This window comes from Medicago sativa, chromosome 1 (genome assembly GCF_051527215.1).
Source record: "Medicago sativa cultivar Bolivia chromosome 1, Bolivia_mono, whole genome shotgun sequence".
Taxonomy (NCBI): domain Eukaryota; kingdom Viridiplantae; phylum Streptophyta; class Magnoliopsida; order Fabales; family Fabaceae; genus Medicago; species Medicago sativa.
The window spans coordinates 79,393,491-79,414,196 of record NC_140749.1 but is presented as its reverse complement, the minus strand read 5'-3'; the positions used below and the strand labels follow the sequence as shown (position 1 = coordinate 79,414,196).

Below are 20,706 nucleotides of genomic sequence, written 5' to 3'. Positions count from 1 at the left end.
CAACGATAGTTAACTACCGCTGGCTTCCAGCTGCAGTTAACTACAACTGGCTTTGCTGCATTTAAGTGTAGTTTCCAGCAGAGAATCAATTGTGATTTTACGCGTTTCAGTCGAAAAATCAAAATAAATCTAGGCTTATTCGGAATGTTACGAAATTTACAGATTCTCTATATGTATTTTTTATAGAGGTGTCCGTAAAAAACCAACTCAAAATTCGATTTCTAGGTTGATGTTTTGGTTTCTTGAGTTTTTGGTGCATTAAAAATTCATATTTAATCTGCCGTTGTCGGAAAATTCTAATTTTTTGTGGTAAATGTTTTTTTAATGTCCTTAACTTGTGTGCAAAAAATAATGAAAAAAATTCAACCTTTATGTAACTTTTCCAGACGCGTAGTTGGGAAAATAATTGTAATTTTACGTGTTTCGGTAAAAAATCAAAATAAATCGAGGCTTAGTCAAAATACTACGTAAATTTGCAGATCCTCCCTATATGTATTTTTATGGAGGTGTCTGCAAAAAAAAAACAACTCAAAATTCGATTTCTAGGTTGATGTTTCGGTCTCTTGAATTTTAGGCACGTTAAAAATTCATATTTAATTCGTCCCTTGTCAAAAAATTCAATTTTTTTGTGGGAGATGTTGGTTTTTTGTCCTAAATATGCGTACAAAAAATTGTGAAAAAATTCAACCTCTAGATCACTTTTCTGGACTCACATTTGAAAAAAAATTTGCAATTTTACACGGTTCGGTTGAAAAATCAAAATAAATCGAGACTTAGTCGGAATGTTACGAAACTTTAGAGACACCTCTATAAAAATACATATAGAGGATTTGCAATGTTCCGTAGCATTTCAAATAAGTCTCGATTTTTTTTCCGACCGAAACGCGCAAAATCACATTTGATGCTTTGCCAGGAACCGAACTTAAAGTGTAGTTGAGCCAGCGATAGTTAATTGCAGCTGGGAGCCAGTGGTAGTTAATTGCAGCCGAAAAAACTGAACGATAGTTTTTTTTTTGAAAGAAACTGAACGATAGTTAACTGCCGTTGAAGGCAAAAACGTATTTTCCATATGATTTTAGGAAAAAACACACGTTAGAAAAGCAATTCTCAAGACACTAAGCCCAAAAACTGGATAAAGAGCAGATAAAACTACCAATAATATTATTTTTTTTAAAGAATAAAACTACTAATAATTATTATGGGAATAAAGGGAATTTGGAAAAGAAAATAACAAATAAATTTGAAAAGGGAAAATAAAATTGCAGAACCAATCTCTTGCTGACATTGAACTTATCTTCAGCATTGAGCATATCTTCAATGCCTATGAATGAAGTTTTCCTACACTCAAACTGTTACGTGTGACATTGTGACAAGGGAAGGTCAATTTTGTATTGAACGACAAAGGTTGGTTCCTTTTCAACAATTAAATCATACATGCAAGATGGTAAGTTTTTTGTTGACAAAGGCAGAAGGGTAAGCTAAACCTTAGGAACACAAATAAAGTTTTTATGTGGATTGAAACGCATAAGGCAGAAGGCAGAAGGCAGAAGGGTATATGTATTTGTTAGTACATTGAAACGCATGATTTGTCTGTCTTTTTTAGTGACAAATGTTATACGTTAATTGTTAGTTTGTTTGTTTTTTTTTTCTTCAATTTTTTAACCTTTATCTTAAACCAATTCGATAACCCAACTCACTATTTGTATGAGTAGATGATGTAGTCTCTTTGCTCTTCTCGTACGCTTCTTCTCCACTACGAGGGATACATGACGTATTCCGATACCAAAGTAAGGAGGGTGAAGAGCCAAAAATATTATGAAATACGAATTGAGCGAGTATAGATGGGGAAGACCCTATTTTTATTTTATGGGAAATGTTAACTAGTGTCCCCGGGGAACTGGTTAAGGACTTTAAATGGTAAATTTTTATGGAAGTTTGTGTAATTAGTGCATTGGAAATTGAAAACTTTGACATTTTAAAAGAATAATTAGTTAATTTAACATGCTTAAAGAGTGCCCCAGGGGCACTCGTTAACAAGACCCTTATTTTATTGATATGAATAGGGACGCCAACTTTGAGTCTAATCTAGAGATAAGATCCTACTTCTTTTAACTAGTATCTTGATAATCAACTCAATATATGGAGGCTAATCTTCATCCACCCTATAGACATTGAGTTTATGTTGCCTATATTTAGTAAGTTTTTAGGTTGGGTTTTCTAAGTACATGTCTTAGTAATACTATCAATTAAAACAAATATTCTTTTGAAAAGAAATAAAATACTATATTCGTCCTTAAATATAAGACAACATTTAAGTAAATTTCAAAAAAATTGTTGACGAATGATATTGGTTTTAGTAGTTTATCTTTTAAAATAGATAATTAATTAATGTTTACATTTGATAAATAGTTGACTCATACTAACAAATTTATAATTATCAATTTTAAAACACCTTAAATATAGGCTTAATTGCAGTTTTAACCCCCTAACTTTTCTAAAGTTGCGATTTTGGCTCCCTAAAAAAAACTACAAAATTACCCCCTAAGTTTTGTAACTATAGCAGTTTTGGCCCCCAATGAAAAAAAATAATAAAAAAATGACACGTGGCACCTCACTTAGGGTGCCACGTCAGCGTAGACCGAGTCAAAATTGCCCTTGGGGGCCAAAACTGTCACAGTTGCAAAACTTCGGGGGCGGTTTTTTAGTTTTTTTTTTCTTAGGGGGCCAAAATCACAACTTTGGGAAAGTTAGGAGGCTAAAACTATAATTAAGCCTTAAATATATGATCAGAGTTTTTAGATATTGTTTTATCATTATCGAACTAATAAATACTCCCTCCGGTCTCAAATGTAAGAAACTTTTCACTTTTTTTGTTCATTCAATAAATAATGTATGTGGTCTTTATTATAGACCACATACATCATTTATTGAATGAACCAAAAAAGTGAAAAGTTTTTTACATTTGAGACCGAGAGAGTATAAAAGAATTCGAGAGAGAATGGCCCGGTGGTTGTGCAGTTACCTAAATACCAAATTCATTTGAAGTAGCAAACCAAATGAAATACCAAATTGGTCTCTTTGATTCGCTTCCATTGGCTGCAGATTTTTTGTTTATTTTTTTATTTAATAACAAGATTAGAGTGCAAAGGTGTTGAGCTCTCACTCTTCTGTGTATAGAAAGAAACTAATAGGTGGGGGAAGCAATATTTCTGCCTCCCATATGTTACTCAATGAAAATTAATCACATTTTCATTTTAAAAAATCAGTTACTTTTCTTGTTTTTTTTATTAAATATGTTTTTGCTTTTTCGTCCATATAAATATTCTAATTTTTTATTTTAGCTCCCTAAAAATTTTCTACTCCCTCCATTCCTTTTTATTTGATGTTTTAGCTGATTACACACATATTAAGGAATCATTAAAGAATGAAAATAGTTGTAGATTTGGACTACAATACCCTTATTTTATTTTTTGGCTGTCATGATTACTCCTTGCTTTTTTCTTCTCAAAATTCCAAATCTTCTTAAATGAACGGTGGGAGTATACAATTCTAATTTCAATACATTTATTACTTACAATTTTTAAATGAGACTTAGGGAGAGCACTACCTAGGTAAGGACAATTGGTAATTAGTACTCCAATTTTTGACAATTGTGATAAATTAAAAGTCATAACGTAATTAATTGTGACAAGGGTAAAATTGGACAAACAATACCAACAATTCTAAAACATCAAATATTTTGAAATAAAACTTAAGAGCTAAAACATCAAATAAAAAGGAATGGAGGGAGTACTACTTTTGGTCGCCCCAAAAGTCTTACATCACCACTTTTGGCCTATGCTTAGAAGTCAATTCATGTGCATCATTCAAAATTTTAAGCCCCTTAAATATTACAGTTTTTGCATAAAAGTTTATAATATTATAAAAAATTTGTCCGAAAAAATTAGATTTTTTTTTACCAAAACATGAATTAAATATTTAAAATTTTGAGAGAGAGAATTCGATAATTTATTAAACATGATTGCATAACAAAATTAAAAAAATCAACTTATTTAAATGAGTCAGAATCAAAATTAGTGATGTAAAATTTGGATTGATTCAAAATTATACTCCCTCCAATCATTTTTTAAATTCATTCAATAAATGATGTATATAGTTCTTAATGAAGACTAGATCCATTATTTATTGAATAAATATAAAAAGTTAACTTTCTCAATAACTATATATATCATTTATTGAATGAATTTAGAAAATATTTTTTTTTATTTTATAAATAATACATTATTTTAGAATATATATATATATATATATATATATATATATATATATAAATGAAATAAATAATATATTTAAAAGAAGGAAAATGTTAACGAGTGCCCCCAGGGCACTGGTTAAGGAAACTAAAAGAAGAAAGTAAAAGTCAAAAAAGACACTTTTTAATCTTTTAATGCATTGATTACACAGTTTTCAAGACAAATATTACCATATTTGCTTCTTTAACCAATGTCCCGGGCACTCGTTAACAAGACCCAAGAGAAACAAAAATTTGTACACCAAAAAAGAAGAAATTGAGAGAGTGTGGCGTGGAGGTTGTGCAGTTACCCTACCTATAAATCATTTAAAGTTGCAAAGCATAGCAATTCAAATACCAAATTCCTCTTCCCTCTCCATTGTCATCTCCGCCGCTGCATAGAGAAATCAATCTCAAAATGACTAATAACACCACCCAAATTACTACTACTCAACAACAACAACAACAAGTAGTTGAATCATCCTCTGCTGCTTCAGAATCACCCAAAAATCCCTTTCTTCCTTTCTTCCCTAATTTCAATTTCAATTTTCAGCTTCCTCATTTTTTCAACTTACCACCAAAAAAGCATCAACACGATGATGGTGGTGATAAGAACAAACCAAAATTGCAGGAAGGAGGAGGAGGACATGCTCCCAACGTTGTGACTTTCCCCAAAACCCAACTTGCTGTTGTTTCTGAACCTCTTCAGGCTGAATCTGAAATCTCTTCTACCAAAACTTCTAATCCTCTCATACTCTATCAGGTACTATATTTTACTTTGTTTTTTCTGTGAATTTGAAATTGTTGGTTAGGTTAATATTTTTTTTGATTTTTAGTTAAGGGTAATTTTGCAATCATATGTATGTATGTATGTATGTATTTATGAAATTAGGGTTTTGGGGTCTTTCTTACAAATTTTAAAACTTTGGAAAGATAGGGAACCAATTGATTGATTCAAGGGTGTGTTTTTTGTTTTGTGATTGAGGAAGGAACCCTTGTGTTTTAGTTGGTTCTTTTACTCTACTTATTTATGCAATACACAAAATTTGACTTCAGATACATATAAATTTACTCAAATCAATAGATAGCTATGAATGTAATCATATGTTTTGGCCACTGGATACGCCTTCAATCATAAGTGTCAGTGTTACAAAGTTGGATAACATAGAAATGGGTGGATTATTTACTATTAAATTGTTGAACAATATTAAGATATGAATGGTTTGATTCAATTAGTTGTGGGCCTTCGTGTATCCTTTTTGTTTATTCGTTTTTGCAATAACAAATAAAAAGTAGACAGAAAGTGATTTTTCACAACTCATTTTATCGACACAAACATAAGAAACACCAGGTTTGTCTAGTCAGGAGATTATTCTCATAACATGTCCAAAGGACTCAGGTGTGTGGGGATGGGATATCCTACGCGTCTACTAGGGAGCCAAAAAGCCCTAGTTAGTTACGGCAGGTTAGCAAAATAATTAATTTAGTTTCTCTAGTCAGGATATGGTTGAGTGAAGTTTTGTTTTGAAACTTGATGCTTGTGACTACTATACTTCTAAGAAGGTTGCTCACTTTCATTCATTCTGATATTTATTCAAAGTGCCATATTTATATAGACAATTTTATGTATGGACTACCTTTGATTAAGGATTTCATTCCTTATCGTCATGATCACCGAACCTGGAAATTTCGTTATGTCTGTGTCTCTGGTGATAACAAAAATAAGTTGTTCTTGGTTTGGTTTGAAGTCCAAAAGAATCAGCTTTTGGGACATGTCTTTGATAATTTCAAATTAAGATCTTTGACTCTTATTTTTAGTTTTATTAAGTGAAATTCTTGACAGTTTTATGAACTTAAGGTGAAGTTCAAATGAAAAACATGTACATATGATTACATGGATGGTTCTCCTGTTTCCCTATCTAAGCTAAGCCTTGCTATACTTTCAATATTGTGATAATTCCCAAAAAAAAATTCATTAAAAACGTTACTGCAATTGTTTTCAGGTTTATGCAATAGGAGCATTCTTTATTTCAAGATGGATTTGGGCAAGGTGGAATGAAAGGAAGGCTCGAGGGAGGTCTTCCGATGAGGATGGTGAGGGTGATGGTCGTGGATCTCAGGACAATGAATAGAATTTTTTATTAGTTACTTGTATACAATGCTACTATCTCAATATTGTCACATTCTATGTTTGAAAGGAAATTTGTTTCATTTTCTAAAGAGTAAAATGTTGGAGATACTCTTTGATATTACCAAGGGGTGGTTGGTATATATCTGCTTTTTCATCTTTTTCATCATTAGTCAATAGTTAGAGATTACTTCCAAAATAATCTTTCTATTTCTATGCATTTCTAGACCGTGAGGAGGTTACAACTACCACTTAAATCATCTCCTTTCCTTAACATTTTACAAAGAACTCTTTCAAGTCATAAATGATGGTCGTGACTGTGTCAAAAATATTTTTATTACACAACTTTAACTTTTTCCTGAGGTGGTGGTGATTGGCCAGCGGTTTGATATGTTCCTTTTTGTTACATGTGTTTGCAACAACAGTTGGAAAATACACACAAAATGAGATTCTTTTTCACAAATCATTTTATCAACGACACAAACATAAGATATACCATAGTTTTAGTTGATGGATTAGTTTCGTAGCATATTTGAAAGACACAAATGTCATAATTAGTTATGGTAGGGTTAGCAAAAGAAAAACCTGTCTCTAGTAAGAACATGTTTGGACGAAGGTTTGCTTTGAAACTTCATGGTAATTTTTTTTACTGATATACTTTTAAGAAGGTTTACTTGAGCCACCTCGATTATGTCAAAACACCGATTGGATTCTAAAATGACTTCAGAACGGGTTCGAGAGCTTTATCAAAAGCCTTTCCAATCTAGTCTTCAATGACTTGTTAATGGTTCAAGGTTAAAAAATAACAATTCACTCCTGTTTATTTACTTCTGCTGCTTTAATTCAGGTCACCCAAAATTCTGTACCTTCATCACTAGCAGGCTCTATGATTTTAGGTCACCCATAGTATATGTTGAACCTTTATCAAGTTGCGAACAATAGGAAATGGCACAGCAATGTAATTGCATACCAGCGATTGATCGTTTTCATTAAGATGTAGTAAAATTGTTAATAGAAAAATGATCATCTCTACAAAATTGATCTTATTAAGGATAATTCCAATGTAATCGTCTACTATCTTGTCCCTAAATTTACAATTATACACATGAATATAATAAGGACCACCATGATTCAATAACTTCAATCAACCAACTCTAATAGCCTGTACAATTCCGGATGCCCAAAAAAATGCCATGGTCAGAAAGAAAAGCAAAATTGGTTTCACTATTGAAGTCAATTTAGGAACTCAATTTACTTGGGCTTGAAATAACTGTCATCAATTGAAAGTTGGTCAAATGCATCAAAATTCGCTTTCAAACCAACAAACTGGCTACCTAGTTGAGCACAACCACCATTTGGCCACCTGCAGCCTCCATCTTTCGTACGAAACGGGCATAGAGAGTCACATATTCGACCAATAACATCGTTTCCATCATCACCGTCATCTTCTGTTACAGACATATATAGATCCTTTTTGTCGTTAATCACAGCACTACTTGATCCTTGCCTAGAGGAACAATACAAGTTTGGATGTGCTCCCGCTGGGTTGTTTTCAATGTCAACAATGCAATCACCACTACTAGAAATGTGAATCTTGCACCCAATTGACTGAATTGCACGCTTTATGTCCGTATTTTCTTTGGTTATCCTCTTTGCCGTGTTCATAGCTGAGATATTCAACAGTTTCTCTCGTCGCAATTCAGCATGCAATGATTGCATGGCATTTGTATTTTCTCTAGCTTTCCTTTCTGCCACTTCTTTAGCCTGTTACCATCCCACACAGCACTAATATCATTAAAAGGAAAATCCTAACTGATCATCTATTCAATTCATTTGGGATGTAAACAAAATACAGATTTGTTTGATGATTGATAAGCTTACAAAAAAAAAAAGTGCGATGATGAGTAATAATGGCCATCCACAAATAGAGAAAGGCAGTAGCTTTTGAACAGAACATGGTAAAAATTAGAAAATTGAGGAATATAACTACCTTCTGCATCTCCGAGTTTTTCAGTATTATCTTCCTACATTGTGCTTCAATCTCCCCACTATGTGCTTCTTCTGGGCAAGCCCAACGAAGGTGAAATTGGGGCCATATAGTCGGGGCTAACGCTGCTGCTGGGGGCAGAAGAGGACCGCTGTACTTCAGTGGATCATAAAAGGGATTACAATGCACATGTAAACCTCCTTCTGATGCCCGCCTATCAGCCAAGTATGCCCACAAACATCCACAACTTTCAAACACATTGCACTGCAGCCTCTCCTTTTCACTGGAAAAAAAAATGCAATCAGAACAAAATACAATAACCAGCAACATGGCATCTGCAATTTCCTTGATGCGCATATCAATTTTTCCATACTTAATTGTTATACAATTATTATAATAAATGTTTTTTACAGCTATGATGGTCTATTTCTTGGTTTTCATGCATAAAGAGACTAACCATCATCAGAGACCAGACCGGCACTTACTAGTCGACTTCACATGTTATATTTCCATGTTGGGTTGGTTTAATACCTTTATGGTATACTTGTTCAAAAAAACAAAACGTTATGGTATATACATAGATGATACACCATCAAGTGAAAATTGTGAAGGTTAGCTGTTAGTGTTACAGAGTCATAAAAGTAAACGAAGATATTGTTGAAAGCAATCATCTTTAAGATTCAACAATAAAAGAAAATGTAATAATGACAACAGAAGATGATGCCAGAGTCAATAATCATGACACCAAATCATGGAAATGTGAGTGTAACAAAAAGCAGTTTGATAATAACATCTACAGGTGGAGAAAGGCTATATGAATTGAAAATTAAGTGATGATTTTGAATCATATTGGTATAACACTACTTTTGTCGTGGTTAAATAAGAATTTTTCTGTTGTCAAAAATGAAACATAACTTTTTATAACTCTTTAATTGCATCGGCCTAAATTATGTCCAACAAACGGAATCTAACTCACAACCACTATGAAGCCTATTTGAGTAATAATATTTCACTGCTGATGGGTTTCACTGTGTTCAAAATGAGATGACCACATCAGGAACTGCATGCCAATAACTACATCTATTCCATGGGAGAACAAAACAGTGACAAAAAGAAATACCTATTAAAGAAGAAGTTTCCAAAGCGAGAAGAAAGCATGCAGTCTAAGAAGTCCACCAGGAAAGCCTTAATAATGAAATAGTATAAGTTACCAGCCAGAAAGATACAGAAAGTTTAACAATAAAACAAATACAGAAATATTCAAGAACACATACCGCAGAAAACTCAAACGCAAAAGGATACATCCGCAGTAGTTGTGACACACAATCAGCCCACTGAAAGAATATACCAGGTTGTGAGTTCATAATAAACATGGGCACTGAACATAAGTATTATGCAAAAGACAATATATATTCAAATCCAAATCAATCACCAACTCTAAGAGCATAGATAAAATAATTTTAATAATATAGCCACTAGATCCCATTGTCTAAAACCTCAACATGCAATTCTTCAGATAATAAATGATAAGCTAAATAGATTAAAATATATATATTTTTATGAGCCAACCATTAAGTAAAAAAAAAAATATAAATTACCCTTGAAATTAAAAAGTGTCGCAATAGAAAAATATCAGGGATTTGTTTTCAAATTCGATACATTTAGGGACTATAATGACAAAACAGCACACGTTCAGGGACCAAAATGAATGTTTACTCCTCTTTGATTGTTTTTCTTTTTGTTGTGAGCTATTTAGTGTTTGTGATTTTTATTATGCATGGACATTTTCTATATTTCTGGTTCAACTTAACAAACAGGAAACTATAATAATATCTTAAAAATTAAATTTAATATTATCATCATTGGTTCATTAGTGCAAAAAATCTAAATATTGTTTCGCCTAGCCTTGTTATTTATTATACTTTCACAAGGAAACATGTCCTGGAATCACCAAGTTTTGGGCCCAAGTTGGGCCAACAATCAGCCTCTTGTTAATTTTGATGTCAATACTTACCGACAATACCATATCATCAAATTTGAAGTGATACAAACCTTTAAAGGATTAGCTCAAGGTATTCCAAAAAATTAAATAAAAATTAAGTACATATTGAAGCCTCAATTTGAAGGAGAGCATTCTAGGAAGGAAACATCCAGAAAGAAGCAATAACCAAGTTGTTTTATTATTCAATGATTCCTAGAGCTTATTCAGGGAACAAACCTGCAAAAAAATGGGAGAGTAGTTGCCTGAACTATGTGCATGAGATGGAGCTGGAGGTAATGTCCCTGATGGCTGGCGCATTGGTGATGATGGGATGCCAGTTGAAGACTGCCTAGATAACTCGAAAGACACGTTTCCACTTCCAGAGATAGACGGTGTTCCCACACGATCAGAAAACGGATGACCAAATGCCAGCCAGTCTTTTTCAACAAGTGCCTGCATGAGAAGGAATATTATATATACATGCAATTAAAAGATAAGTTCGTTGATTCATTTTTAATGGCAATATCGAAGAGCAAAGAGGAGGAAAATTTGTGTATCTTCATATGGTGCCATTGATGTAGAAAACATTCAAATAGTTGAGTAATGGAAATTCCTTACCTGAAACCCTCTGAATGTCCGATAATATGGATCAAGCAACAAATTAGCAAGTGAAACTAACTGGCTTGTCCTATCCCATCCATCACTACCAAAGAAAAAAGTACAATCAACATACGAGGTAAAAAATTGAAAGATTGCAATTTTTTAATATACAAGTTTAGACTCGTGAGAAATACACCATCATAGTACCTGCAATGAACAAGAACAGAAGCCTTTTCCATAGCAACACGAGCAGCAATCCAAGCTGCACCAGCTAAAACATTCTGAACATGCAATAACCATCCACTGTCCCCAAGGGTTGATACTGAAGCAGACATACTGCTTAAATTGCCGCCACCCCATATCGACCCACCATGTCTCTAAACAGAACCCATAAAAACAATCTTAATACAACTCAAAAAGTTAGAAGCACGGACTCCATTAATTGATCCCACACACGAGTCACTCTAGGCAATTATAAACCAGTTCAGTAGAACATGAATTAAAATGACATTAACTGGAAATCTTGCCAAGTTAAACAGTCATTACATAACAATTTTGGTTTAATAAAGTCATGACAGTACCACCAAGCAGTATGTTATGAGCAACACTTATTATTTGTAACGAAGTCCTGTAACAGTTAACGTTACTACAGGATGATTTGAGAGGAAATAATAGTTTCACTTTTATGCTTACACAACAGTTCACAGCTTTTTCTAAACCAACTAAAAGTTGTTATAAAATTATAACTTCCAACACTATAATTATTAGAACAGAGTTTAGACACAACTGCATACCAAGCCATTTTGATAATCCACTGTATACACTGAGAACACAAATAGCAAAGCTTTTTAACATTCAGATACTGACCAAAAAAGATGACATTCCATCCGATGATGTTCTGCCATGAGTGTCTATGAATTCTCGGAGACGAACAAAGCTCTCTCTCATTGCATGAATGTTGTCTATCCCAAAAAAGACTATCTGACAATATATGAATTAAGAATTTAGATGATTGAAAATAAAACCAAAATTTAAAGATGAAAAAAATAAGTGAACAATTCAAAAACCTATTGCAGACCTCAGATTGAAAATAGTTTGATGATGATTCTGAACCACCTCCCATGGCTCCATTAGCTAATGCATTTTTCCTTGGTCTCGCATCAGCGATATATAGCTTTCTAGAAGAGAAATACAATTTCAGAATGTTATTAAAAATGCATGAATAATGCACCCAAAACACAAGAATGCATAAACTAGACGAGAATAGCACCTGTCAATAAAATATCTCTGTACTACAATTACTCGAGGAAAAATGAAAACTTAGCCTACCCCTAATAGCTAAGGTCCCCCATTTGGGGTGGCTTTCTGTTGTCTATTTTTAAGAACTAAATCCAGTTTCAGTTTTGAAATTTAGTTCTAAGTTGAGTATGTTTTTATTTTTGAGTTAAGTTACTATTAATCTCATTGCAAAGTGAATTCGCCAGATATAAAAAGTAATGATACAAAAAAACAATTAAAAATGACAAAAAAATCAGAAAAATTAATTATAAATGAATTAAGGGAAATGTTAAAGAGTGCCCTTAAGACATTGGTTAAGAGGATAAAATACAAATATTGCATTGGGAAGTGGTGAAAAGCGATGAATTTTACTTTTTAAAAGTTAAAATATTGTTGAATCCCATGCAAACCTACTACTTTTGCAAGCTTCCACATTAGCATATCCCATAAATAAAATAACATATAAGTGAAAAGAAAATAACAACTGAACAGTCAAATAACAGTCAAAATTATGGTAAATATCCCCAAATTAGCTTCCACATTCACGATAATTTTTCTTCTCCATCTCTATTTGCAAGCTACCTCTTCCTCACTCTCAACCTCTTTTGCTACTCATTGCCTACCAAGCACTTTTTGCTTAGAATTGGAATTTTCACATTAGAATGTATTCGGAAAGTATAAATCAAAGGTACAACTTATTTTCCCCTTTTCTCATTCTGGCTTTCATACATGCAAATCTCATTTTCCTCTGATGGCGCGCAGGAGATCTGTAGTGGCTGCCGGTTATGTACAATGACAGTGATGACAACAGAGAAGATGAGGATGAAGTTGGAAGAACTGTTTGAGCCTTTAATTTATGTCTAGTAGTTTTGTTGTAGTGGTGAACCAAACGCCGGAACTGGAATGGAGGTGGTGGAAGCAAAGAGGCAGTAAAGGGGGTGTTCAGCAGAAGAGGCACAGATTGTTAAAATGAAAACGACAAATACAAAATGCAATTTTCCGTTTTTTGTTTTCCCTAAAAACTGTTTTGAAATTATTACTGACAACCGCCACAAACAACTCCTAAGATTTTAGGAGAGGTTGTTAGAGATACGGACATTACAGTAGGGAGCAAGCTAGACACCTGAAAACCAATCATGAACCTTCGCACAAACAGCTTATGTTTTTAGGAAAGGTCATCCTTGATTCACTTCTGATTGATGCTTAATGTGGATGCATGATTCATGTTTTTACCAAGATAATAAGTAAATTGAAAAAATAATTCAGATTGAATTTTACCCAAATTATGTTTACAATGCAAGAATATAAAATAACAAATCTGACCTCTTTGAGCCATCGTCAAGGTTGCCACAAAGTGCGGCCACAAGTTTTTCGTCCATGTTGCTGCATGAAAACACATAAAGCTTGTTATTGTCGTATAAGATATTTTAAAAAATCATCCAAACAATAAAGGACCGGGAATAAAAAAAGGAAAAAGAAAAGGCATTATCGCAACAGAGTTCAAGTCACACCCACCCACCCAAAAAAAAATCTATATACGGTAAAAACCAATCATCACTTCAGTCACGGCTATAACATCAATAAAAGAATACGCTAATACACAGACTTAAAATTCTTCCGTCTATCGTATTGAAATATACACTGTTTACGCAGCATAAAGAAACATTGTTAACACTTCTAACCTTGGGAATTGACTAAAAATATCCGACATTTTTCTCGTTACGTCCAACCAAAAACAAACAATTTATATCTTTTGCCTTTAAGAATATACATTTGAATTTGATTAAATAGTTTGCATTACCTCCTCATATTCATCATGAGACCAACTAAAGGTTGGGAAGAACGTGCAAGAACAGCGCCAGTAACTATAGTCAACAATTCCAATATGTTATAAGTACATCCTTGTGTAACAATAATAAAATTCAAAAGAAAGAAAATGAAAATAGGAAGCATGGAACTGTGCTAAAAATTTAAGGAAATGACATGAAGATTTTGTACATACCAGGATGACACCAAGAAATTACAGGCAGACGGCATCTTGCACGGAATTTGCAAGCCTGGAGCACTTCATCATCACTTACATCAGGACAATGCAAAATTATCAAAGGAATGGTTCAGTGGATTCCACATTATCAATATATCCATAACTAGGCAAAATCAGGAAGTTTAGTCCTCAATGAATTACCTAATGCTCTTTGGAACAACCAAAGCAAATGGATAACTCTGGCAAATTGTATAACTGGAATTCACGCCACTTATTCTCCACAAGTCATTTGACAGGGTGAAGGAGCCACTTTCAATCATGTCCATTGAAGCATGATGAGAAGCTTTGCCAATGAGTCGAAAATACTCATCCAATAATCGCACCATTGGAGAGGTGTTCTTAAAAGTGGAAGGCCCAGACGAATAAGCATAAAGATCCCATAATATTGTGGGCTTTGTACACTTCACTAGTGCATCATATATTGCACGTCTCTGCAAGAACAAATAAGCAACATTACATCCGAAACATGCTAAAAGAAAATAGGGAAATGTTAACAAGTGCCCCAGGGGCACTTGTTAAGGAATTATAAAAGGAAATATTCTCTTGGAAATTGTGTATTCTACTTTTTGAAAGTTGAAAAAGTGTTCTTTTTAATGCAAAACTTGACTTTTCTTTCTTTTTTTAGTTTGTTAACTAGTGCCCCGGGGGCACCGGTTAACAAGACCCAAGAAAATAAAGCCTTCTACACAGATGTTCATGACAAAATTCTCACTAGCTCACAACACTTCAAAAGGTAGGCTGCAAGGCTACTTCATATATCATGTAGTGTAAATTACAATTGAAGTTGTAATAATAGGCCAACGGGCATTCCCGCAAATGAATTTTTTATTTGTTAATGTATTTTCTTTTAATTTCTATTTTTTGCCCTGCTAATGACATTTGGCTCAATTGGGACGATCAGAATTCATGCTGAACAGATGTAGAATTAAGCAAAAACTGAGACTTCTGATTTTATAAGGAGGGCATAACATAACTACAGTCAAAGTAGAATTACCTGTTTTGTACGAGGCCTAAAACCAAAGACTATAATTCTCATATCTTTCCCTGCATAAAAGAGTAAAGATAAATCCAGTCTTCAAAAAAAGAAGAAATGTATAAAGATTAAGATGAATATGGAGGAAGCATAAAGAATCCCTTTAAAAAAAAAGACCATGTGCTTGAAAACATATAGAAGGCAGATACATGATTGTAGTATATATTAATTTATTTATGAAAATAAATACATGAATAGTAAGAATTGTTCCAAATTCAACATTGCATCAAGTTTGAAATGAAGGAGGCTGTTTTAGAACATTAAAAATAAAAGGTTTCAAACATAACGGCACGTTATGTGAAAAAACAATAACTATTCATATTCAAAGAAAATATTAGTAAGAGGAGCTTACTGAAAATATTCAAAGAATATATAATAAAAAGAGCTTACTGAAAGCATACCAATCACCTGCAGCAGTCTTTGTGTTGGTGTCTTGTCTAATTGATGAGTATTTGACTGAGCTTTTACAGCCTGCATTTACGTGTGAGCAACATGAGGTTCCCAAGAATCACCACAAATTGCACTCAACAGTAGAAAGCAGAATCTAAATACACATGCATGAGTGGGTTGATAGCACGCCACATCATAAACATAGTTAATTTTTTTACAACATTAATAGAAATAAGATATACTACAAATATTTAATCTTGTGGCTGAGTTGACAGTGAGCACTAAGCTAGTAGCACAAATTTAACTTGTTTACAGGTCAACAACTAATTAAAAAGAAAATTAGAACAAAAATTTTTTTACAGAAGAAATTATTAAAATACAAAACTCCTATATTCCCTTCATAAATCAATCTAGGTCAATGCTTTATAAAATATTCCAGTATCATACCCAGGGTAATCACAAGAGTTGGTTAATATTTGAAGACTGCAAATGTTCTACAATTAATGAGTAAATTCTGACAGAAATATAGTAAAATAATATATATGTTGAAAAGAGAAGCAAAATAAGATGCGATCAAAAAGGAGGCTGACACCAAACTGAGAATATGGATATACATGGTTACTAGTGGTCGATCTAGCACTACAAATCCAACGTAAATAACAATAAACAATAAAATTTGTAAAAAAGTTGCAAGAACTTACTGTCTTGTTAAACTTCTCAATGGTTGCTAGTGGTATTGTTCCAAGGGCAATAACTTTTCTGGTTCCCTCGCTCTGGAAAATGTGATGAAGTAAATCAGTGAATATAGTCAATATGGAAGATAAATAGGCAGGTAACTAATGTCCCATATAAACAGCGTAAGAAGACACAAAAATGCACACAAATCAACAACATAGCTCATGTGGTCAAGTGTTCAATTTCTGGCTTTAGAGTTTCTAATTTCAGCTTAAAAAATTCTCCCATTCCCTATCAAAAGGGTCTTCAAATAACTCTTCTAAAAAGAATGAGGTAAAAGTCATGTGGGAAAGAATAGGATTTTAAGAGGTCAATGTGAGGGTTTTCTAGGATGCTCCCCTGATATAGAATAGGTGAGCTGCAGCATTTTGGGGCGCAGTTGAATGTAAAGGGTAATTTGTGAAGTGATAGAATAGTGTTTTAAGGTTAAACTGAAGGTAATTTAAGTTCTAAGAACAGTGCTTAAAGTATAAGTCTTTGAAACTTGTTGGATTTTAGGGAAAATATAAAGAATAATTATGAGATAAATGATGACTGCAAATGTTAGGTTTGGGTAAATTGAAGAACTCTGTCTCTTTTCTAAGAAAAATATACTCAGTCCAAAAAACTGTGAAACTATTTATACTGTATTAATTATGCATATTCGGTCACTGACTGTGGCATTTCTAAATCACTAACCCGGGACTGCTTCAACATCATAATACCTGAAAAAATCTAGAACTCAGAAGCAGTGTAGGAAATAGTACATATAGGAGCTTACCAAAAATATTACACGAAAGTTTGTTACAATCAACACGCCTGCATCGTCTGTATTGACAAGAACAACGCCGTGTCCCTGAAAGTAAACACCATATACCAAACTTAATTACATAATTACATACAATAGACTAAAACTGGATAAATGTAAATTAAAACATTAAGACTTGTGTGAGAAGTAAAAATTAGCAAAAGATACACACACACACACACAAAAAAAAAAAAAAAAAAACTATATTTGTCAGATGTTAATATAACGGCTAATATACAGCTTGCATCTAACCAATTCATATTTAAGGAGAAATTTAGCTCTTTAATTGCCTAATTGGTTAGTGGATAGCAGCGGTATCGAGAAAAGTAATGATAGCAGAAGTGCCTAATCCAACTTGCACTAAAGATAGAAAGTGTCAAGCAAAGTAATGAACATAATATATAGGAGGCCTTTGGTTAGAAGATATCTTATTTTCCCGAGTATTCTGGAAATCATTTATAAAATATTTAGGCATAATGTTTCTAGATAAACCAATACCCCAATTCACTGTCTTGAATTTTGTATATACATCTGTTTTGGAAGTAACATCATGATGAAAAATATGAGCTTGAGGCTTTCATGCAAGTAGTATGCAATGAAGAAGGCACCCAACATTTGACACAAGGGTTTTTTTCCTGAAAAATTGGCACAAGGAGTTCTATCCCCGGCCTGGGAGTCAAGTCTGGCTGGATACGCTCCGTAGTTAATGGTACCGATTTGAATTCAGCTGAAGTAACACGTATCATCACCATTCGATCTATTACATGAATCCCCACCCACCAATTACTACCAATCTCACACCTTGTCCTTTGACAGACTCAATCCTCAACAGTTGGCCGGCACGAAAATATTAGACCAAGAGCCTTCAACACAGTCCAATGGCAATGTTCCTTGTTCCTGTGGCATGTGTTGCAAATGTGGCAATAAAGAACCATTCCCTAATTCGGTGCATCTTTAGCTATAACAGCATTAAATGCTTGGCAGAAGATTCCCTAGAAGAGGAGAAGGCTATCCCACAAAGCTAAAGAAAAAATAATTTGCAACTAGAGAAAACGAAGAGTCCTAGGAAGTAGGGAACCTACGAGTGAGAGACGTTCTTGAAACCTCAACATTGTTAAAGGAAGTTTCAGCATCTTATACATTTACCCCACATCCCTGTTACCATATGAGTGAGAAGCCAAAGAGGATAAGTCCCACTACTCTTCCAGAAAGGCTAGTACTTACGGTACAGCACACTACTACTGACAAGGTTGTCAAAATCGAAGTCCCACCAAAGATAGGAAAAGGGTAAAAATATACCATATGTGTGATCATAAGTAGTAACATGGACCTGTTTTTTTATCAAATCGTAACAACTAACATGGATCATAAGATTCAACCTAAAATGAAAAGTTGTGTTTAAACAACTGCATACACACTGGCGTATTAAATAATATAGGAAAAACAACCTTAAAACGTAACTAACAAATTAAGTAAACTTTAACTGAAAATCCATCGAAAAGCCACACCTCACAACTTAAGTTAAAGTTATAACTCATAATACAAAAGGTGCAATTATTAACCGCAGCCTCCAGGCACAAATAGGTTTGAACTGGCCAACTGTAAGCCACAGGCCATCACCCGGTTTTAAGCAAGAATGAACTACCCACAGTCAAATCACCAAATAGATGAGGGTGGGAAGTCGAATCACAAAAGAGAAATGAAGATGTGAAGTTGAGAGGGACTTTAGGGTTTGGGTGGGCCTTAATTTTTTATTTTCCAATTTGGTTCCATCTGCCACTTAAATGACCGCCCACTGGAATCCAATTTCTGAGCTTCTGATATTGCTCGGCAATTTTACCACAATCAAGAATGTCGGTCGTAAATAATCGTAAGATAGCGCAACCTTAGATGTAAAATTACCAAGTCGATAACCTTAGGTACCACCAACTAAGTTCAGCACACCACATTTTGAACGTCAGCAAGCCCACTTTGGCGTTTTATGGCAGTCATTAATCTCCCACTCAATAGGCGTTACATTTTTTTTTTTCTACGAGCCACCAATAGACAAGTTTCATTTAATACATCCTCACGTGAATCCATTTCATAAGAAATATCTTAAACATCGTATAAACAAGTTTCCAATAACACTAAAAACCGGAACAGACATTTTCCCCCCATATACCCCCACCTCAAGACAGATACCAGGATGTCTGATCATTCTTCTAAATAAATGTATGTACTATTACGATACTCGGTAATAAATGCACCAGTGTAATGACTCAGAGCCAATTAGTGAAGAGTTTACACATCACACGTGCCAACGTAAGCACACCATCCCTGAGTTCACGCAGCAGCGATAGCAAATACGACAAAACTACAAACCCTAATCAAGCTTTCAGGATAAAAATATAGTTAACTTGTTATGCAAATAACATATCAAGTGAATCTTTGTGGAGCTAGCATCAAACCTAACATACATATGTTGAAAATATGAAACCAAGCTTAACATTCTTGGCACTATTCTTAAATCTACACATTTTCATAAATTCAGCACATAAAATAAAAAACAGAATTAAATAATCAATTCTTTAAGAAAATTTAAGGAAAAACAATGCTATAACGGCTTCAGAAAACACATTAAAATGATTACTAAAAGAAATGATGAATTTTGAAGATTACATACTTCGGCCACAACTTGTTCATCATCGAGCAAGAAATCAAGATTCGCGGGAGAAACAAAACGCGAAATTGGCTGAAAATAGATTACAAGAACAAAATTAACGAAAGAAAAGAAAAATGAAGAATGTGAAATTGAATTGAGAAAAAATGGAACCTCAATTTTGGTCCATTCGAGGGCATCCCAGCTACCAGTGGAGGAGTCAGATGTGTCTCTTAGAGAGGTTGTTGGTGTGGCACGGTGGTGTCTCGGCAAGTCCATGCCGGCGACGGTGGCGGAGGAGCTTCAACTCCGGCGAGGGTTTGTTACGTTGCGTTGAATTGAAGATTACCAAACGTTCGTTGTTTGTGTGTGTTGCCAACTGACGATAATAAACCTATTGATTTTGTAATCATCAAATCAATTCTGACACATCACTCTTCATTACATTATATTATCATATTGTTATTATTATGTCACGCTTATCTTATTCACTTTTTTTTTTTTTTTTATGGGTCATATATAAGGTCACTGGTTAAAATTATTTAAAAGGAACTTTGTTTTATAAATGTAAGTTTTTATTTTTGTCTTAGTAATAATTACAACACTTTTTTTTTCTTTAAAAAAAATTACAACGCTTTTTTATCTAAACTTACTAATTTTAACATTTTAACCAATACTCTAAATAATTACAACACTTTTTTTTTATCTAAACTTACTAATTTTAACATTTTAACCAATACTTCAAGAGTGTTCATTAGCATTCTCCTTTTTTATATCATGTTTTTTAGTCTAGTGTTAACCTTTAACTTTA

General features: G+C 33.6%; 2 protein-coding genes across 3 annotated transcripts; one reads left to right on the top strand and one right to left on the bottom strand.

Moving 5' to 3' along the window:
- The first annotated feature begins 4,577 nt into the window (after positions 1–4,577).
- LOC146957869 (uncharacterized) lies at positions 4,578–6,578 on the top strand. The gene is made up of 2 exons (XM_085739544.1): positions 4,578–5,054; positions 6,295–6,578. The coding sequence occupies exons 1-2, from the start codon at positions 4,710–4,712 to the stop codon at positions 6,421–6,423; spliced, it is 474 nt and encodes a 157-aa protein (XP_085595670.1). The 5' UTR covers positions 4,578–4,709; the 3' UTR covers positions 6,424–6,578.
- An 800-nt stretch (positions 6,579–7,378) lies between these two features.
- Positions 7,379–20,282, bottom strand: LOC146957868 (phosphatidylinositol-3-phosphatase myotubularin-1-like). Of its 2 annotated transcripts, none has more exons than XM_085739542.1 (19): positions 20,070–20,282; positions 19,920–19,988; positions 17,228–17,302; positions 16,434–16,505; positions 15,744–15,813; positions 15,304–15,353; positions 14,451–14,740; positions 14,268–14,341; positions 14,067–14,130; positions 13,589–13,648; positions 12,066–12,165; positions 11,855–11,968; positions 11,195–11,364; positions 11,006–11,090; positions 10,625–10,840; positions 9,681–9,740; positions 9,527–9,591; positions 8,410–8,689; positions 7,379–8,183 (listed from the first exon to the last, which is right to left on the bottom strand). In XM_085739542.1, the coding sequence occupies exons 1-19, from the start codon at positions 20,172–20,174 to the stop codon at positions 7,671–7,673; spliced, it is 2,532 nt and encodes an 843-aa protein (XP_085595668.1). In that variant the 5' UTR covers positions 20,175–20,282; the 3' UTR covers positions 7,379–7,670. The 2 variants fall into 2 exon arrangements, with proteins under 2 accessions (XP_085595668.1, XP_085595669.1); XM_085739543.1 differs by having other exon boundaries at positions 15,751–15,813.
- Positions 20,283–20,706: the final 424 nt, after the last annotated feature.

Bases quoted from the DNA above. Each gene is read 5' to 3' on its own strand.
- LOC146957869 (XM_085739544.1), top strand. From the start codon at position 4,710: ATGACTAATAACACCACCCAAATTACTACTACTCAACAACAACAACAA. The intron at 5,055-6,294 runs GTACTATATTTT...AATTGTTTTCAG, and splicing joins ATCCTCTCATACTCTATCAG to GTTTATGCAATAGGAGCATT.
- LOC146957868 (XM_085739542.1), bottom strand. From the start codon at position 20,174: ATGGACTTGCCGAGACACCACCGTGCCACACCAACAACCTCTCTAAGA. The intron at 16,506-17,227 runs GTAAGCTCCTAT...CACATTTTCCAG, and splicing joins ACTTTCGTGTAATATTTTTG to AGCGAGGGAACCAGAAAAGT. The intron at 11,365-11,854 runs GTCAGTATCTGA...GGTTCTGTTTAG, and splicing joins ATGGAATGTCATCTTTTTTG to AGACATGGTGGGTCGATATG.